This window comes from Sus scrofa, chromosome 13 (assembly GCF_054392235.1).
Source record: "Sus scrofa isolate SSC_HxYL_T2T_F1_AM1 chromosome 13, Sscrofa_HxYL_maternal_Yorkshire_Landrace_v2.0, whole genome shotgun sequence".
Lineage (NCBI taxonomy): Eukaryota > Metazoa > Chordata > Mammalia > Artiodactyla > Suidae > Sus > Sus scrofa.
In genome coordinates, this window is record NC_139395.1 from 141,505,309 (window position 1) to 141,523,278 (window position 17,970).

Here is a 17,970-nt window from a genome sequence, read left to right on the forward strand (position 1 = left end):
CAATCTGGAGTGGTCTGTCTCTTTCTTCCATCTCTTCTTGCTCTTTCTGCACAGGGGCTGATTTCAGATTTCACCTGGGAAGTTCCTAAGTTTGTGAACCAGTGCATTTATTCGTATATTTTATTTATTTATTTATTTATTTATTTATTTATTTATTATTACAATAGCAGCACGAACATGATTTAATTTTTTTGAAAGAGAAAAAATTCACTTATAATCCATCTACCTCGATAAATCGAAGTATTTCCTTTCTCATCTTCACCAATGTAAAAGTTATTCAGTTATTACCAGAAAAAAAGTCTTTGTTTTTTTGCTTTTTTGACCCAAGAAGATCCATTCTTTACTTCGTCCTGCAGTAGTGCTTGTACACATTATTTTAAATGTCTGCTCATTATCAACTGGGTAGCTTAGCAGTTCCTTGGCCATTGGGTATTTAGTTGGTTTCTAATTTCTTGTTATTGCCTAGAATATATAGTTAATATCGTAGGCTTTTCGAGGATAATTTTTATTACATGAATTCCCCAAAATGAGAAAATTAGGTAAAAAACATGGACATAATTACTTTATATGTCTTGGCCCTTTACTTCCTTTAGATATTGTACTGTTTTTCCTCAGTAGGGCATCACATGCCAAGATAAATGTACTGGACCATCTTAGGTAACAATCCTTTTCAATTCTAAATGGCTCCGGATGGGTCTGAAACAAGCATAATTTATCCAGGTACAAGTGTTTAGTATTTTGAGATATATTTAGTATTTTATATATATATATATATTTAGTATTTTATATATATATATATATATATATATATATATATATATATATATATATAGAGAGAGAGAGAGAGAGAGAGAGAGAGAGAGAAAGGGACTGGTTGAGCAAGGACAGAGGGCATGTTTGATTGAATTGGGAATAAACATTGTCTGGGCAGGTGGCGATGGGGACTGGCATGGGCTACTTGGTTGCCTGGCACTCCTCTATTATCCAGATGGTTGTTGAAGAAATTATGTTCATTGTCCTGACAAAGGTGTCCCCAGGAATGTAACAGAGCTGGAATCATTCTGGATTGAGGCATCTGGGCTCAACTTTCCACTCCTCACGGCTGTCAGAATTTAACTGGAGCTGAGAGTCTCCTTCTTTCCTGGACTTCAAAAGCTCAGTCTCAAAATGCTCCATTTCCCTTCCCCAAGAGTTTCCAGAGAAGACAGCCTGAGGGAGAGGAAGTAGTGCTAATTAAAGCCTCCCTCTGTTTTCCAGGCTCTGGAGCCTTTCACAGATGTCTGCTGTTAGGCTCCAGTTCACCAAATGCAGCAAATACAGAAGCAGGCTTTCCTTCCCTAAAGGCACAAACTTTCCTTCACAGGTTATGGGGAACTCTAGAAACACACTTCCTTCCAACAGCCACTGTAAAAGAGGTGGCAGACCTGCAAAAATAGAGCATTCCCCTGCTGGGGAGGACACAGTGCTTCAATTCTTTCTCTCTCTCTTTCACACACACACACACACACACACACACACAAACACACACACACTACACACTACACACACACACTACACACACACTCACTACACACACACTAAATTACTCCTGCTTCTCCATGCATGCCCTTGTATTCCTCACAAATTATCTGAACACTTGGCAAAGCTCTTCCTGTTTTAAGAGCTTGAAGCATGGTGGGCATATTGGACTCAAGCCGTGGTTGGGATTCCTTAGTGGGAGACTAGCTGCTGTCACTACTATCCAAGTGTGCCCTGTGAGGGAGGGCCCCACCAACTCTGGGATCCCCAGGGAGATGGAGATGAAATCATCTTCCTAGGAATGCTGGGAGAATCAGAGGAGACAACCTCAATGTAATCTGGCAGAGGGCTTTTCATTCATGAGTCCCCTAACCAGCTGTGTTTTCTCCTCCAGAAAGCTCCTCAGGGAGACTCTGTATATGTCCACATTTGCCCAAGACAATGCCAGTTTACTCCTGGCACAATTTTTTTTTTTTTTACTTTTTTAGGGCCACACTCATGGCACGTGGAATTTCCCAGGCTAGGGGTTGAATTGGAGCTACAGCTGCTGGCCTACACCACAGCAATAGCAACATGGGATCTGAGCTGTGTCTGTGACCTACACCACAGCTCAAGGCAATGCCGGATCCTTAACCCACTGAGCGAGGCCAGGGATTGAACCCACAATCTCATGGATACTAGTTAGATTCATTTCCATTGCGCCACAATGGGAACTCCCTGGCACAACTGTTAATACCACCCTTTTCATACTCAAAAGTGTCCAGGGTTAGGCAATAAATTACATGCTCCTACTATTTTTACCTCTCTTGAATACTCTAATTATCCCCAATTTCAATCATGTAAACTGTCTTTGGATAGGGGTTGTTTCTCACATTCTGGTGTTGCACAAAAACCAAGGAACTGGAATTTGTCTGATTAAGAACACTGAAGCTGCCCTGAGAATAAGATGGCAGTCATGTGATGATGCTGAATTGGAGCCTCCTACCTGGTGGCACTGGTAGTGTGCACACCTTAGCCACAACTACGTAGCCTCAGCTTGAAAATGGCCACTTGATTGAGGCCACTTCTTACTAGGCCAGCATGTGCCTTCTATTTTGTTTTGGGTCACTTTATCTTTACAAAATGTAAATAAATCTATTGTGTTTCTATTTATTTTAAGTCAGATAGAGCTCTTGTAAGCATCCAGAGACTTAGAAAACAGAAAACAAAAATCACCTGTAACCCTATATACAGAGGTAATCATTGTTTTCTTTATTGAGGTATAGTTGATGAATGGTATTATGTTTCAGGTATGCAAAACAGTGATTTGCAATTTTTTTTTTTTTTTTTGTCTTTTTGTTGTTGTTGTTGTTGTTGCTATTTCTTGGGCCGCTCCTGCGGCATATGGAGATTCCCAGGCTAGGGGTTGAATCGGAGCTGTAGCCACCAGCCTACGCCAGAGCCACAGCAACGCGGGATCCGAGCCGCGTCTGCAACCTACACCACAGCTCACGGCAACGCCGGATCGTTAACCCACTGAGCAAGGGCAGGGATCGAACCCGCAACCTCATGGTTCCTAGTCGGATTTGTTAACCACTGCGCCACTACGGGAACTCCTGATTTGCAATTTTTAAAGGTTATATTCCATTTATGGTTATTACGGAATATTGGCTATATTCCTTATGTTTTATAATATATCCTTGCAGCATATTTATTCTATACATAGAAGTTTGTGCCTCTTAATCCCCTATCCCTATATTGCCCCTCGCTTCTTCCCTCTCCCCACTGGTAACCACTAGTTTGTCAGAGATAATCTTTGTTAATATTTTATCTTACTTTTTTCAGATTTTTTTCTAACCTCTGTCCTACCATATATATGCATACATATATAAGTTTAGGTATTATTTATTCCCTCCCTCTCTCTCTTCTTCCCTCCCTTCCTCCCTCCATTCCTTCCTTCCTTCTATCCTTCTTTCTGAATTATTTTAAAAAAATGTTAGGGGTTCCTGTCTTGGCGCAGAGGAAACAAATCTGACTAGGAAGCAAGAGGTTGAGGGTTCGATCCTTGGCCTCACTCTGTGGGTTAAGAATCCAGCGTTGCTGTGAGCAGTGGTGTAGGTGCAGCAGACATGGCTCGGATCTGGTGTTGCTGTGGCAGTGGCATAAGCTGGCAGCTGTAGGTCTAATTAGACCCCTAGCCTGGGAACTTCCATATGCTGCTGGTGCAGCCCTAAAGAAAAAAAGCAAAAGTAAATAAATAAATAAATAAACATTTTAAAATGCTAATAACATCATTCATACTAATTTATAACATTTTTACATTAATAATATATTTTGGACATCATTCCATGGTGAAAAAATATATATATATATATATAAAATCATCTCATATTTATGATGATTACATGGCATTCACCCTTGGGTCTTATTTAGACAATCCCTTACTGATGAATACTTAGTTTCACTATATAGTTTTTGATATTAGATACAAGGTGGTGAGAGTGTCTAATGTTACTGTAATACAGAATGTTTTGCCATTAGATATAAAGTTATGTATTTTTTCTGCTATTAGAAACAATGTTGCAATGTACAACCTTCTATCTATGTGTCTTTGGGTATTTGTCTAAACTATTTTTTTCACATACATTTAAATTTTTCAATTTATTTTAATTAATTTTTATTGAACTATAATTGATGTACAATATTATATAAGTTACAGGTGTACAATATAGTGATTCACATTTTTTAAAGTTCATATTCCATTTATAGTTATACAATATTGGCTATATTCCCCATGTTGTACAATTTGTCCTTGAGGATACAGTTTTAGAATTGCAATTTTGCTGTTAAAAATATGCTCAGTTCTAAGTTCTTTTGTGCCCTATCACTACCCAAGAAGTATACAGAAAGATGCATTTTTATCACTTTTGATTCTTATATAAGCTTTTGCGCTGATAGGTTTTCACGCAAAAATGCTATGAAAACTTGAAGAGAAATTGTCTGATAATGATTTAATTCTGCTGTTCCCCGGTTCAGCTTCTTGTTCCCTGGGATTAAAGATGGGAGAAATGGAACTTTGCAGATTCCTTTTAACTGTCTGGAGCATCTCTGCTTCTTTTTCCTGGTAAATGTCCCCAGAGGATTGTGGAGTCTGTGTTAGTGAACTGCAGCCATTAGTACCTCTGTTTAATTTATATGTGGTGGGTTTGTCAGTTTCAGGAATATCATTTGTTCATTGTCAACTGTTTTGCCATACCTAGGACACAGGTGCTTTTTTTTTTTTTTTTTTCTGATGAGAAGATTGTTTCTTCCTTTGTTTCAGGCTGAAGAAATGTCAACAATTGGGAGTTTTGAAGGATTCCAGCCTGTGTCTCTGAAACAAGAGGGAGATGATCAAGCCTTTGAGACTGATCACCTGTCTGCAAAGGAGGAGGACCCAGACACGCTCTCAGGTCCAAGGCAGATATCCAGGTTGCCAAGCATGACTGAATCATCACTCTGCCCCAATCCTTATCACCGGCCTTATAGCTCAAGGAAGTACTTCGTTACGTGGGTAAAATTATAAAATCATTCGTATTCTTAAATACTACATCAGACTTCTCCTTAAAATCCTAATATCCTTCCATGTACCACACGTTACAACAACTATTTTCACATTTGTTAGCTCATGTAATAGTCACAATAACTTATCTCCATGTTATAGGTGAAGGATCTGAATTTCAGAGAAGGGTCTAACATTTTTAGTGTTCATTAGATTTAATATTATTTTTTTATTAGAGTATAATTGATTTACAGCATTGTGTCAATTTCTGCTATAGAGCATAGTGACCCATCTATCTATCTATCTATACATACATATTCCATAGATGGATGGGTGTGTGAGAAGCAGGTCCTCCAGTCTCCATGGGTCTTTGACTCCTTAGTCCTGTAATCCTCCTAAACTTGATCTTAGTGTTCTATGAAGAGAGAATCAGACTAGCTAGAATATAAAGCTATGATCCCACAGTGGGTACTTGTTTTACGTTTGAAAAAGACATGGATGATACAGTGGAAAGGGTTGCTGAGAATGAGCCAAACCTCAAGGGTCTAGGTGGGCATGCTTGTATTATAGAGTGCGGGCAGGCACTTTACCCCAAGCCTGTAGCTGTAGTCTGGAGCTGAGCTTCTTCCCTATGAAGATGGACAGATGTGTGATGAGGATGGGGTGTGTATATCTAGATGTTAAAAATATTTTGAACTTCTCATATTTGGACCAAGCAGAAAGTGCTTCCTTGGTTTCTAGAAACTTCTCTGTCTTGAACTCTCCTTACTACTTACAGATCTCCTTTCTGACCCTTCAACTTTCTTGTCAATGTAGTAGCAGTGAGCTCATAGGCAACAATCAGTTGGGGGCAAAATTGCAGACCATGCACTGTGGCAACAGAAACCACCTGATTTTTCAAGTATTGAACATTGAACATCTCTTTGTTGAAGTTTGTCTTTCAACCTAATCTCCTGAGTAAGTGGTGGCCAAGAGTTTGAGTCTATTGACAATGCTTTAACTAATAAAGCCTGATGCATTAGCTTTTAAAATATATCTTCCATTAAGATACATTTTTAACTAAAGAGACTCAATGTGTGTGTATGTTTTGAAGGTATATACCCATATTAACTATATTCAGTGATGTAGGTACAAAGAGCTTTGGTAATTCTAAACTATGTGTGTATGTGTTTGTGTGTTTTTGCATGTGTAGAGCAAATGTCTTGCTTTCCAAAGTGTATAAACTTCATTGAATATGCAAAGTTAAGTTGTAAGATACAGCTGTGAAGGAAATAAAAGCATCCTCTGAAGTGTCCTTATCTTTGATAGTGATGGTGTATCTGTGAGGATTTGATGAGAGATGAACAGTGATGAGTGATACAGAATAAGGGATTTATCACTGGAAGCTGGTGCAACTGACAGTTGCCTGAGAAGTTTGTATGAAGCCATTGTCTTTGCATCTGATGATGGGTCCGAAGTGGCTAGAGGTCAACCGATTGGCCTATAGCCAACAGGGAAGTAGGAATAGGGAATAGGGGAAAAACGGAATCTGCATGGACAGACTAGAATTCCTTATGCTTGAGTGGCACTTATGAAGGAAAAATGGAACATGGTCCCTCTCCCACCAAGTCTGAACTTGCAAGTGTGAGTCTTTTGGAGAAGGTGGTGCTCTTCTCCATTGAGCTGCACTTACCCCACCTGGGGGAAGGAGGATCTGAGGGAGGAAGTCTGACTGTAACACAAGCAGCTATAGGTCCAGGGGCTGCCCTCATCTCCATGCCAACAAGTGAATCAGGAGATCGGCAGCTATGAACCTGAGCTATGTCAGGCCTTTTGGCCTGCCCTGATCTCCAGCAAGGAACATGACTGATGTTTCATTTCTTCCTTTCGAATCTGACACAAATATCTCTTGTGGCCAAACTGAATTTGGAAGCAGATGGGAGAGGGAATTCTAGAAAATGTCCTTCCAGCTTAGCTAAATTGACACAGTCTAAAGCTACAACAGGATATATGAATGTGTGTATTTATTTACATGATGCATTTATTTGTGTGGCTCTACGTAGCTTATTTGTGTGGCTCCAGTCCCCTGGAGCAGCACTGTGAAGTAGTCAGGGGAGGGCTTATCACTCTCACTTTAACGGTAAATGTACTGAAGTTTCAGGGAAGTGGAGTGACCTAGGTCATAAAATATTAGTGGAAGAGCAGTAGCTAGAATCTGTATCTTCTGTTCCTAAGTCCAGTGCTCTTTTTACCATAATGTGCAATTGAACTTATGGCCCCTTTGTAAAGATTTTCAATGATTGATCTTGATTCATGTGAAGAACGTCTTCTCTATCAGGTATATATAAACCAACTTTAAGTTCTCAAAAGCTTGGGAAGGAAAAGCTTCGTCTAATGTTATCAGTGAATCTAAGGTAGACCCTAGGACTTTTAGGAGATAGCTGTAAGGCAGGCAGCACTCACTTTTCTTCAGATAAGGAGGCAAAATATGATGATTTATTTTTGAGCATGTAATACAATGAATGTGCTTTAATGCATATGAGGATAATGAAAATACAATTGTTGGCTCAACTGAAACTGCCCTATTTTTGTTGGTCTGGCATTGTAAGGTGCCCATGACCTCACCATGACCTCTGGGCTCTGTAGTAGGAAAGACGTTCAAATGAAGGAAGCTAACTCATTTTCTCAAGGGATAATTAGATAAGGCCAAGACTCTGAATGACTCAGATCTATGAAACATTCATCAGAAGGTATCATTTCTTGGAACTAAAATGAGATCTACAGATAATCTTGCTTAGTGGTTCTCAGGCTTTGTCCTGCAGACAGATCACCTGGAGAGCTTGTTGAAACACTTGCTGAATTCAGCAGATCTGGGTTAAGGCCTTGAATTCTGCATTTATATAAACTCTCTGGCAATACTCATAATTTCTGTCCACAGACCACACTTTATAAACGCCAAGTTGCTAGTCAATGGTCTCATTTTCAGAGGCAGCTAATGCCCAGAGAGTGGAAGTTGCTCACTCAGAGAGGGAAGTTAGTGAGCACTGACTTGCCCAAGAGGCTAGTAAGTAGCAAAGCTAGGGTTTGAGCCAGTGTTTCCCAATTCCCACTCATAGTTCTGTGATCCTATGCAGTAATTAAAAAAAATCAATTTATAGTGTAAGAATTTAAAGAATACATGTTGCAAATTCAGAAGAGCAGTAAGTGACTGAATGGAGAAATTCCTTGGCCAGGCATTTTGTTAAAAGTTTTAAAGTAATTTCACAAGAAGCTGTTTATTGGAAGAAAAAAAAAAAAGAAAATGTGGATAAGCAAGATAAAATCACCATAAACCCACAGCTTGAAGTTAGCCAAAATATATAAATGTGCTTTTATACATTTTGGTGCATTTCTTTTCTTCCCTTTTTTTTCCCTTACATATACATTTTATTGTGCAAAAATAGCATTACATGTCAAATTGGTCTTATGTCAATAACTACATGTCTGAAAAATCATTTTCATCACTCTATAATATCCTGCTACAGAGATGTACTATACTTTATTTAAGTTTTGCTGAATATTTAGGCTGTTTCTTGTTCATATCTTTTAATCTGGGAAGGATATTTTGCCTTAGTTTATTGAGACAGGAGAACACACAGTTCTCATCTTCCAGGAGTGCACGTCCAATGCTATAATAAGGAGGACCAATGAGATGAATTTCAAGCTGAATATGTGAAAACATAATGAATATGGAAGAATAAATCAATTTGGGACAAACAAGAGGCATTTTTAGCATCATAAGATCATGCTTTAGGTAACATCTCTATACACCAGGTTATAAAAGAAGTGAATCTGTTCCCTTAAGCCTTTTGCATTCTTCATGGGTCTCTCTGGATTGTTGCTTCCTCCCCTCAGGCTCCCAGCCTATACTTTATTTCCTGCAACTTTGGTCTTCCAATAGAGCTTAGAAACATTCTTGTTCAGAGCCAGGACAGACCTCAGAGAATAGCTAATCCCATGCCTGGGACATGCAAAAGAGATGTGACTTGTCCAAAGGCAACCAGCAACTTAGGGGCCAAGGCAGCCCTGAAACCCAAGATTCCTGGCACTTTCCACCACCATCCACTGCCTCTGACCTTGGACAATGAATGAAAAGTCACAGTAATGAAGGTCTGAACCCCTTGCTATCAGTCTGCTTGGATAACCTTTTCCTCCTATTTTTGTTCATCTGTTATTATTGCTTAGACATGTCTAAAAATGGCCTACTGCCTTCTCTCAACAAAAGTACCCCTCAAGGCTAATAACTCGAGGTATATTATGATAATCACTTTAGTTGTGTGGAGTGATATTCAAAAGCAACTTATGAAAGGAACAATACTCGATCTGCATGGGGAAAGATATATTTAAACTCCCTGTAGGAATCTATATTTGCAGATACCTTATCAGAAAGTTGAAAGCGATTAGAGATGGGGAATTATCTCTAAATTTATACTTGAGAATGTAAATTACATACAAACTAATGGGACTAAAACTATTTGATCTTTTAATATTTAATTAATGGTTCCCCGTGGCCTTTTTATAGCCTGTGTTCTATTGTGAGCAACGAGACTTTAATAAGCAGGTTTGGGACTTCCCATTGTGTGGAGAGATGTCATTGCTTTCATGACACTAATTTGGCTTTCATACTCTCTCCTTTTCCCTTTTCTCTTACTATAGGGTTCCCCATGTCTTGCTCTCGAATTGGGAATGACTAAATATACTAGTTGTATTGTTACTGGGTGTGTGAGCTGCTTTCTGGCTCAGAAATCATCTATCTCACTGGGGGCAGAAGGTTTCTTGACTACCTTCCTCACACTAACACCTTTTGGAGATTGTAATGAAGTTGATGTTTCTATCTGAGGGCAGACACTTAGCGATAATGAAATAAGATGCATTTCCTTCCTTTTCAGGGAGCAACACATTTGCCTGGGCTTTACAAATCACATCCACTTTAGAGCTGGTTTTCTTACCTTATGCATTTGCCACAGAGCAAACCCTGTCTGGACGTGCTGACATCCATGAAAGAAATCATATTGTGTGTGAGTCCCTAGGAGCATTATTTTTATCCTGCCCCCTCCTCTCACTGTCAATCAAAAGATTTTAGTGTAAGGAGGGGAGTCAAGAAACCTTTCCCAGAACATGGGAAAATATTAGCAGCAGACAGGAATATTGTTTGTGTGACAGCTGGCCCCGGGCTAGGCTAGCTCCAGGAAACATGAGGAAACAAATACATATGTCTTTGAAATTTCCTCAGTACATTTGTTTTGACTGAAAATATTTACTGCTAGATTCTTAGAGATGATATTGCCCATTATCCTATTTAGTGACTTATAGATAAGGATCCCCCTAATGATTTTTTCTTAAAATTTAGAATTAGCAATCCATGTGTGCTCTCTTGAGAAGCTTTCTTTTTATCGGATGATGAGCACATTCCATCATCCTGTCCTATTAGTCTTAGGCTGTGAAGAGGCTCAGAGCTAATTGCTCCATTGCGGTAACCATTTGATTCCCAAATCCTGGTACAAAGATTTCCCTTCTATTTAATACTAACAAGAAGAATGATAATAAAGTCTCTCATGATTCAGCATTACCAAGAGATTTTGGCATTTCCTGACAGCTGTGTTATAGTTAATGTCATTTTTGCTACCTAACAAATGAGTAAACTGATGCATGGGGTGACAAGGTGACTTATTATGAGTCTCACAGCAAATGGAAAGGCTGAGATTTAAAACCTTGTCCTGGACCCAAGTCAAAGTGTTCACACACTCTATTTCATTTTTGACACTAAATGGCTGAAGTTAATTTATTATAGTAACCAATAATAACACATGGAGGAGAGTAAAATATTCTTTCAGGATAGAATGCATAACTGTTCCTTAAAGGCTTGATTGATGCTTTTGCTGAAGGTAAGAACACAGGCAGTGAGCACACAGATAGAACTCCAGAGACTTCCGAACCATTCTGTAAAGAATACACTTTATTTATTTATTTATTTATTTATTTTTGCTTTTCAGGGCCATACCTATGGCATGTGAAAGTTCCCAAGCTAGGGATTTGAATCAGAGCTGCAGCTGCTGGCTTACGCCACAGCCACAGCAATGTGGGATCTGAGCTACATCTGTGACCTACACCACAGCTCATAGCAACACCAGATCCTTTAACCCACTGAGTGAGGCCAAGGATTGAACCCACATCCTCATGGATACTAGTCAAGTTCTTAACCTACTGAGCCACAATGAGAACTCCCAGAATACACTGTATTGTTAACATTTAATTCCTGAAAACATGTGCAGGAAAACCCCTCTCTACACCATCACCATTCATCAGGTTCCCTACCTTTAGAGTACCACTGTTACTATTTTCTTTTTTTTTTTGTCTTTTTGCCATTTCTCGGGCCACTCCTGTGGCATATGGAGGTTCTCAGGCTAGGGGTCCAATCAGAGCTGTAGCCACCAGCCTATGCCACAGCCACAGCAAAGTGGGGATCCGAGCTGCGTCGGCAACTTACACCACAGCTCATGCCAATGCCGGATCCCTAACCCACTGAACAAGGCCAGGGATCGAACCCATAACCTCATGGTTCCTAGTCGGATTCATTAACCACTGAGTCATGATGGGAACTCCCACTGTTACTATTTTCTATGCATCCTTCTTGAGTGACTTTAGGAATGTACAAATAGATACTTTTTCTTTATCCATTCTCCTTTTTTTCACACAAAAATGTGGCATATTTACCCTTTCTTCTGAGCATGTTTTCTTTCACTTAATATATTTTGAAATCTTTCCATATTAACATGTTCATTGTTTTTACATATTTATCATATTTCATTGCATGGATATGTCACATAATATATCTAACAAGTCTGCTATTGATAGACATTTGCTTGATTTCCGAATTTTTGCTAGCCACAAACAAGACTGCAAGGGACACTTTATATATATGTCATTTTGTGCATATACAAGGGTATGTATAGTATAACTTCACAGAAATGGAATGTGTGTATCGAAAGATAGATCACTTTGATAGATTTTGCCAATTGCTTCCCATAGGGAAGACGTTAGGTTTGGAAAAATTCTCCATTTTTTAAAATTCATCTTCACATATTTTTGGAAAAATGCCTGGTATAAAAGCATTCAACGAAATGCTTATTTTAGAATTATTTCATTATTCTCCAACTCTGCATATAATTCTTTTCATCTGAAAAGCATTCATTTCACTACCAAGCTATATTAGCTTGAGGCAGAAATGATGTGAACACAGGAAGAGATATAAGAAATATAGCCATGATGAGTCATCAAAGAAAGTATGATTTTTTTTTTTGAGAACTCTGACCGGTAGGACTGATCGAGTCAGGCTGTGTCACAGGGAGCTGAGGAAGGGTGTTGGGACAGTTGTCATGGAATCATAGGAAATTTCCCTGCAGGGTACTTCAGTCCTACCAGCAGGATCATTTGAAACCAGTCATGTTGGCATAACCTCATTATCAGTGGGAGCTCAAGGTGTACTTGATTAAGGTCCCAGAGCTTGCTGATTTCATGACCCTTGGGTTTCAGCAGGCATGGGGTGCTCTATCAGCTTTCTGACAACCCTTTAACCAGCAGCAGAGGATGACAATAGAATCAGAAATCAATCAGTCCACTGGCTGACTATTCAATTCTACGGGAAACTTTTAAAAATTGAGACATCAGAATCTCTTGGTATAAAGGCTGTGATCATATTTTCTTAAAGATGTTCCAGGAGGTTTTGATCATTAGCTTGGCTTAGAGGCTTTGGTTCCGTCTAATGAGTTGTCTTGTAGATAAAGAAATGGAGGCTGAGGAAAGTCAAATAATTGTCTGTGGGTCACAGACTGTATTCATGATAGATCCGGAACATGAACCCAGGTCACTCGACTCTATGTAGTTGTCCTGTCCATTTCCTACATGACATGGGCTGTGTGGAGTTAATCGAAGGGGAGGGGAGAGCTAAGTCAGTAAATTCTGTACTTTTTGCCACCTCCTCATCTGAGGCAGCTCCATCCCTTTTCTATACTTCACATGTGAACTCTTGTGAGATTTTTCTTAACCAGTGGACTCTGTGGCCAACATCTTTCAAAGCCTTTTATCATTGACTGAGAAAACAAGTAAACCAAAATCCTACAACCACCTTTTCTCTGTGGGAGGAAGATATTTGAATGGGTCCTAGCTCTGCTGATATTCCATTTTGTTTTGGGAGAGAAAGGTCTCAGGCTAGGAGGATTAGGAATATTAATATTTATGGAAGATTAGGTGTGTAGCATAAAGCCCTATTGTAGAGAGACTATATGAGAACTTGCAACATCCTTGTCCCAGTGTTGGGCATGAGGCCAGAACTGTGTTGTAGGCCTGGACATGGAATGTCTGGGTTTCCTGTCTTGTCTGCCATTTGTTAGCTGAGTGAATGTGATGAATTTCTTCCTTACACAGACCCTTGTTTCCACACCTAAAAAATAAAATGGCTTATAATATGTAAGCTATGAGCTGCTACACATTGGAGTAATCTGGGATGCTTTTAAAAAATCCAGATGTACTGTTATGTGGGCCCCATCCACTTAGTATCTGATGGAATTGGGCAGGTATACAGCCTGGGCATTAGGATTTTTCAAAGCTCTCCTGGTGATTCTAATAGGTAGCCAAAGCTGAGAGTGATTGTCTAGAGAATAGTGGTTCTCACATTAGAGTTCCACACCTACAGCATTCCCTGGGAACTTATTATAAATGCATATTCTCAGACCTTCCTCAGAACTACTGAATCAGAAACTCTAGGGACTGTGCCCAGAAACCTGTGTTTTAAAACACACTTCAGGTGATTCTGATGTGTACTGAAGTTTAAGACTCACTGAGCTAGAAGACCTATGGATTTATTATTAAGATAGGGTTAACCCATTTTTAAGCTACTATGTAGGCACATCGTAGGAATACCTATTTGGAGAAGGGTGAAAAAAGAGAGATAAAGAAACCACAATGGTTTACTTCCCAGAGCCAGCTAAAATTATAGTCAGAACATTGGAAGAAGGTTTCTCTTCTGTATGTTATTGCCATGTACTCTTTGAAGAAAGAAAAGTTCCGTTTACATTTGTTTATCAGAATAACTGGTCCTCTGAAAATGGCTGTCTTCATTTCTATGAGAAATTATGAGTAAGTCAGTCTCATAAGACTTGGATCACTTTTGTCCCACCCAAGGAGAGCAGCTTACTAAATACCAGAGTTCAAGAGTAAGCTCTCCGGCAGGCAGTGCCTATGACAAATAGGAAAATCCAAGAATGATTTTTCCTGGTCAGCTTTGTGGAGGAGCTGCAGGGATATGATAACTAATCATGAGCACAAGGAGGACTGACTTCGTCTTCTCTCAACTAGGTATTTTCTTTTTCCCACTCAGCCGGGCACCATTGAGACTGCCATGGAAGACTTGAAAGGCCACATAGCCAAGACTTCTGGAGAGACAATTCAAGGCTTCTGGCTCTTGACAGAGTGAGTATTTAAAACTAACTGAAGGGCAGTGGAAGTCTAGTATTTTCCTTGACAACATAATAGAATAGGAGACGGTCATATGGAAGAATTTCTCTTGGATACTGTGTAAGATAATTAATTGACATATCCAGTTGGAGAGCAAAGCTTCGTGGTGTGCCATAGCTGACGATATGACCAGGTTTGACCCCTGCCACTGTTTCCCAGGCTAGTTGCTCTATTCAACCATCACTATGACTACATTAGGTCAGGCCCACATCATTTTCTCAAGGACTATTGCATTAGCCTCCTAACTCCCCAGTTCCAATCTCTGTCTCTTGTAAGCACTCTCTTTCCAACTATCTCAGGCTACTAAGCATCCTACTCTGGGTTCTGTGGAAAGAAAAGTTAGGAAAGAAGATGAATGAGGCCAATATGTACAGCGTGAAGTTTATCTTACATACAATAACATGAGCAACAAAACTAGAGAAATCACACAGGTAGAGAAGATAGGCCACCTGTCCAGAGTTAGGATAAAAACCAAATCTAACACTGAAGTCCTTGTCACGTAAATAACTACTCCATTCACCCTCATGGCTTAGCTTAGCTACCAGGGTTTTCATTGCAAAAGGCACCATGAAGATGGTTACCTTTCTGTCCTACACTGAAACTCTAGTGTCTGTGTGACCTTTTCTTCACCACCCAGTGACTATTAGGAATGCCACGATCTTTACAATAATAAGTAAAATATGCACATAATAAGGGTAAGAGGCACCTCTTTTCTTCCGCAGCATTCAAAATATTAAATGGAAAATGCAATCAGAACTCTGTTTCAGACACTTAATTGGTTCAGAAGTTTTCTTAGGTATAAGGTCATCAAAAGTTCTAGCAGAAAAGCCCAGAAATTTCTATACTTCTGGGAGGGACTTCTTCTTTGAGTAAATTTTAGGAAGACAACACTGAACTATTCCACCATTCAGAGAGCAGAACAAATCCCTCAATCAATTGAATGCAGGACCAAATAAATTGTGAGTCTGTCTCAGCACTGTATTACATTATTTTTTCAAATGCGTTCTAAGAATTAAATTAAAATCAACTTTTGACAACCAACCTGACAACTTCTGAGCATTTATGGCTTCATCTATAAATTGAAGATAATGCTATATACCTGAAGATTTGTTATGAAGACTAAAAAAATAACATTGTAAAATTCTTAGCAAAGTCCCCAGCACAGAGTGGATTTTCAGTGGATATTACTATCCTTCCTCCATTCTCAAGTATTGACTCTTGGTAAAAAGCTTTTTTTTGGTAGCCTCTATCTTTATTTCTATCATATCCATCTCTACCTCTGTCATCTCTGGGTTACCTTTAATGAAAAGCCTTTTCATTTATTCACTTTGCCAAGCTACATTTTATTCTCCACACTTCACCTCCCATCTACAGAGTAAAATATGACTTGTGCAGATGAAAACTCTGCCTTGATTAGGATACATGTCTACTTAAATTCTGAAGGTTACATCAGAAGTAAACACTTACCTATTTTGCTTTTACAATGGATTTCATTTATAAGAAGGATTGGACAAATGTGGTCTTTCAAAATCCATTGGTGGCTGTTTTTGAACTCTCAAATAATAGAATCCTTAATTTCTTTAATGGTGCATGTTTTGTTTTGTTTTATTTGTATAGAAATTTGACTTGGCCTTTTGTTTGTTTCAATGTTTTTGTTCAGTGATTATAATGGCCTGAAGATATCAATTGTCAAAAGATAAATCTGCTTGTGTGATCTGCATGGAGGCTTAGCACTATAATTGTGTGCTTGATTTAACATCCATGAGGGTGATTGCTAAAACCAGCAATTTTCAGATAAATATGAAAAGCTTTGCCCCAAAGACCCAAGTTTTGTTCTTAGCTCTGAACTTAATAGGACGCTCAAAGAATTGGTAATGACTCTCCGGCAACTGGTTTTCTATTTCTCTTTTGTTTTGTGGCACTCATCTATATTAAGGACAATAAAACAGTATGTATCCTGTGCATATAGAATTTCAAGTAATTATATTTGCTTATTTTCTGTAAGACTTGCTTCCTTTGCACATTGGAACCCATTTATCCCCTTTAAATTATAGGATTTTTATGTTCTTTTTTGGTCATCCTCTCTGCCAAACTTCCTTTACTTTTCTTCCCCAAGCCCTTCATCAAAAGCTATTTTCAAGAACAGATCTGATTCCAGTCATTTCTACCATAGTAAGAATTTCCTGGTTTCTTTTCTTTGCCTGTTAATCCTATAGCTAGTTCATACTGCCTTCGTGTAAGGGAAAGGGCTGCCAGTTATAACGATGGTTCAGACATCTGGACTAAATGAATAGGCTCCCAGTCACTGCAACTGTTCAAGTAGAAGCTAGGAAGCTGTTTGTCAAAGGAGGAGCATGCATATAGGTTTTATTGTTGTGGTATTTTTTTTTTTCATTGTTAAGAATTTCATTGAAGTATAGCTGTCTCACAATGTCAAGTTAATTTCTGCTGTACAGAAAACTGATTCAGTTATACACATACACATATCCATTCTTTTTCAGATTCTTTGCCGTATGGTTTATCACAGAATTCTGGGTTCCCTGGGCTATACAGCAGGTCCCCATTGACCATCCTTTCCAAATACAATAGTGTGCATATACCAATCCCAAACTCCCAATCCATGCTTTTGCACTTAAATTTTCTGTTTGTTTGTTTGTAGGGCAGCAATGTAGGGAAAGGCAAAAAACAACAGTAAAAACAATCAAACAAAAAACAAAACCTCCAAAATAACAGTGACAAAACTAAGCAAAACAAGCACACACAGGGCCACAGAAAGGTGAGAGCCTGAGGATCCTTTTGTCCCCTTTCCTCTTCTTTCTAATGGAATAAAACCCACCCATTCTTATGAGTTATAGGGGCTGTAATACAGACCAATTTCCCCAACCTTGCCAAAACTCTTTTCAAGCATAACACTTTTTTTTTTTTTTTGGCTACACATATGGCCTGTGGATGTTCCCAAGCCAGGGACTAAACCCACATCACAACAGAGACCTGACCCATGGCAATGATAATGCCAGATCCTTAGCTTACTGTGCCACAAGAGAACTCTACATAACACTTTTGTATATGACAGAAATGACTGGGCTTTATGTCAGCATTCAGCTCCTTTTGAGGAGATGAGAAATCCCAGGCTGGTCATCCAATGATTGAAAGAAAGTCTGTTTTCACAACTTTGTAAATCAACTATACTTTAATTTAAAAAAAAAAGTGAAGAAAGTATGTTTTCAAATCAGTATTCCAGTTTCAGAATGATGAATAGTAAAAACCCTATTGATGGCGTATTCAGCAAATTACAAACTATCTTCACGGTCATGAACTTACTTTATACTCCCTATATCCTTGCTGGTTTTAGGATTCCCACTTTACAGATGGCAAGTGAGGAAGAGAAGGTGAAGTGGCCA

General features: G+C 39.0%; 1 protein-coding gene across 3 annotated transcripts in view; it reads left to right on the plus strand.

Moving 5' to 3' along the window:
* Nucleotides 1-17,970, plus strand: part of TPRG1 (tumor protein p63 regulated 1) — a 358,132-nt gene that overhangs the window by 245,615 nt on the left and 94,547 nt on the right. For all 3 annotated transcript variants that reach the window (XM_084990688.1, XM_084990689.1, XM_013982284.3), the window contains 2 exons: nt 4,820-5,050; nt 14,433-14,524. In XM_084990688.1, the coding sequence (XP_084846814.1) occupies nt 4,829-5,050; nt 14,433-14,524 (314 nt within the window). In that variant the 5' untranslated portion in view covers nt 4,820-4,828. The remainder of the gene's footprint in view (nt 1-4,819; nt 5,051-14,432; nt 14,525-17,970) is intronic.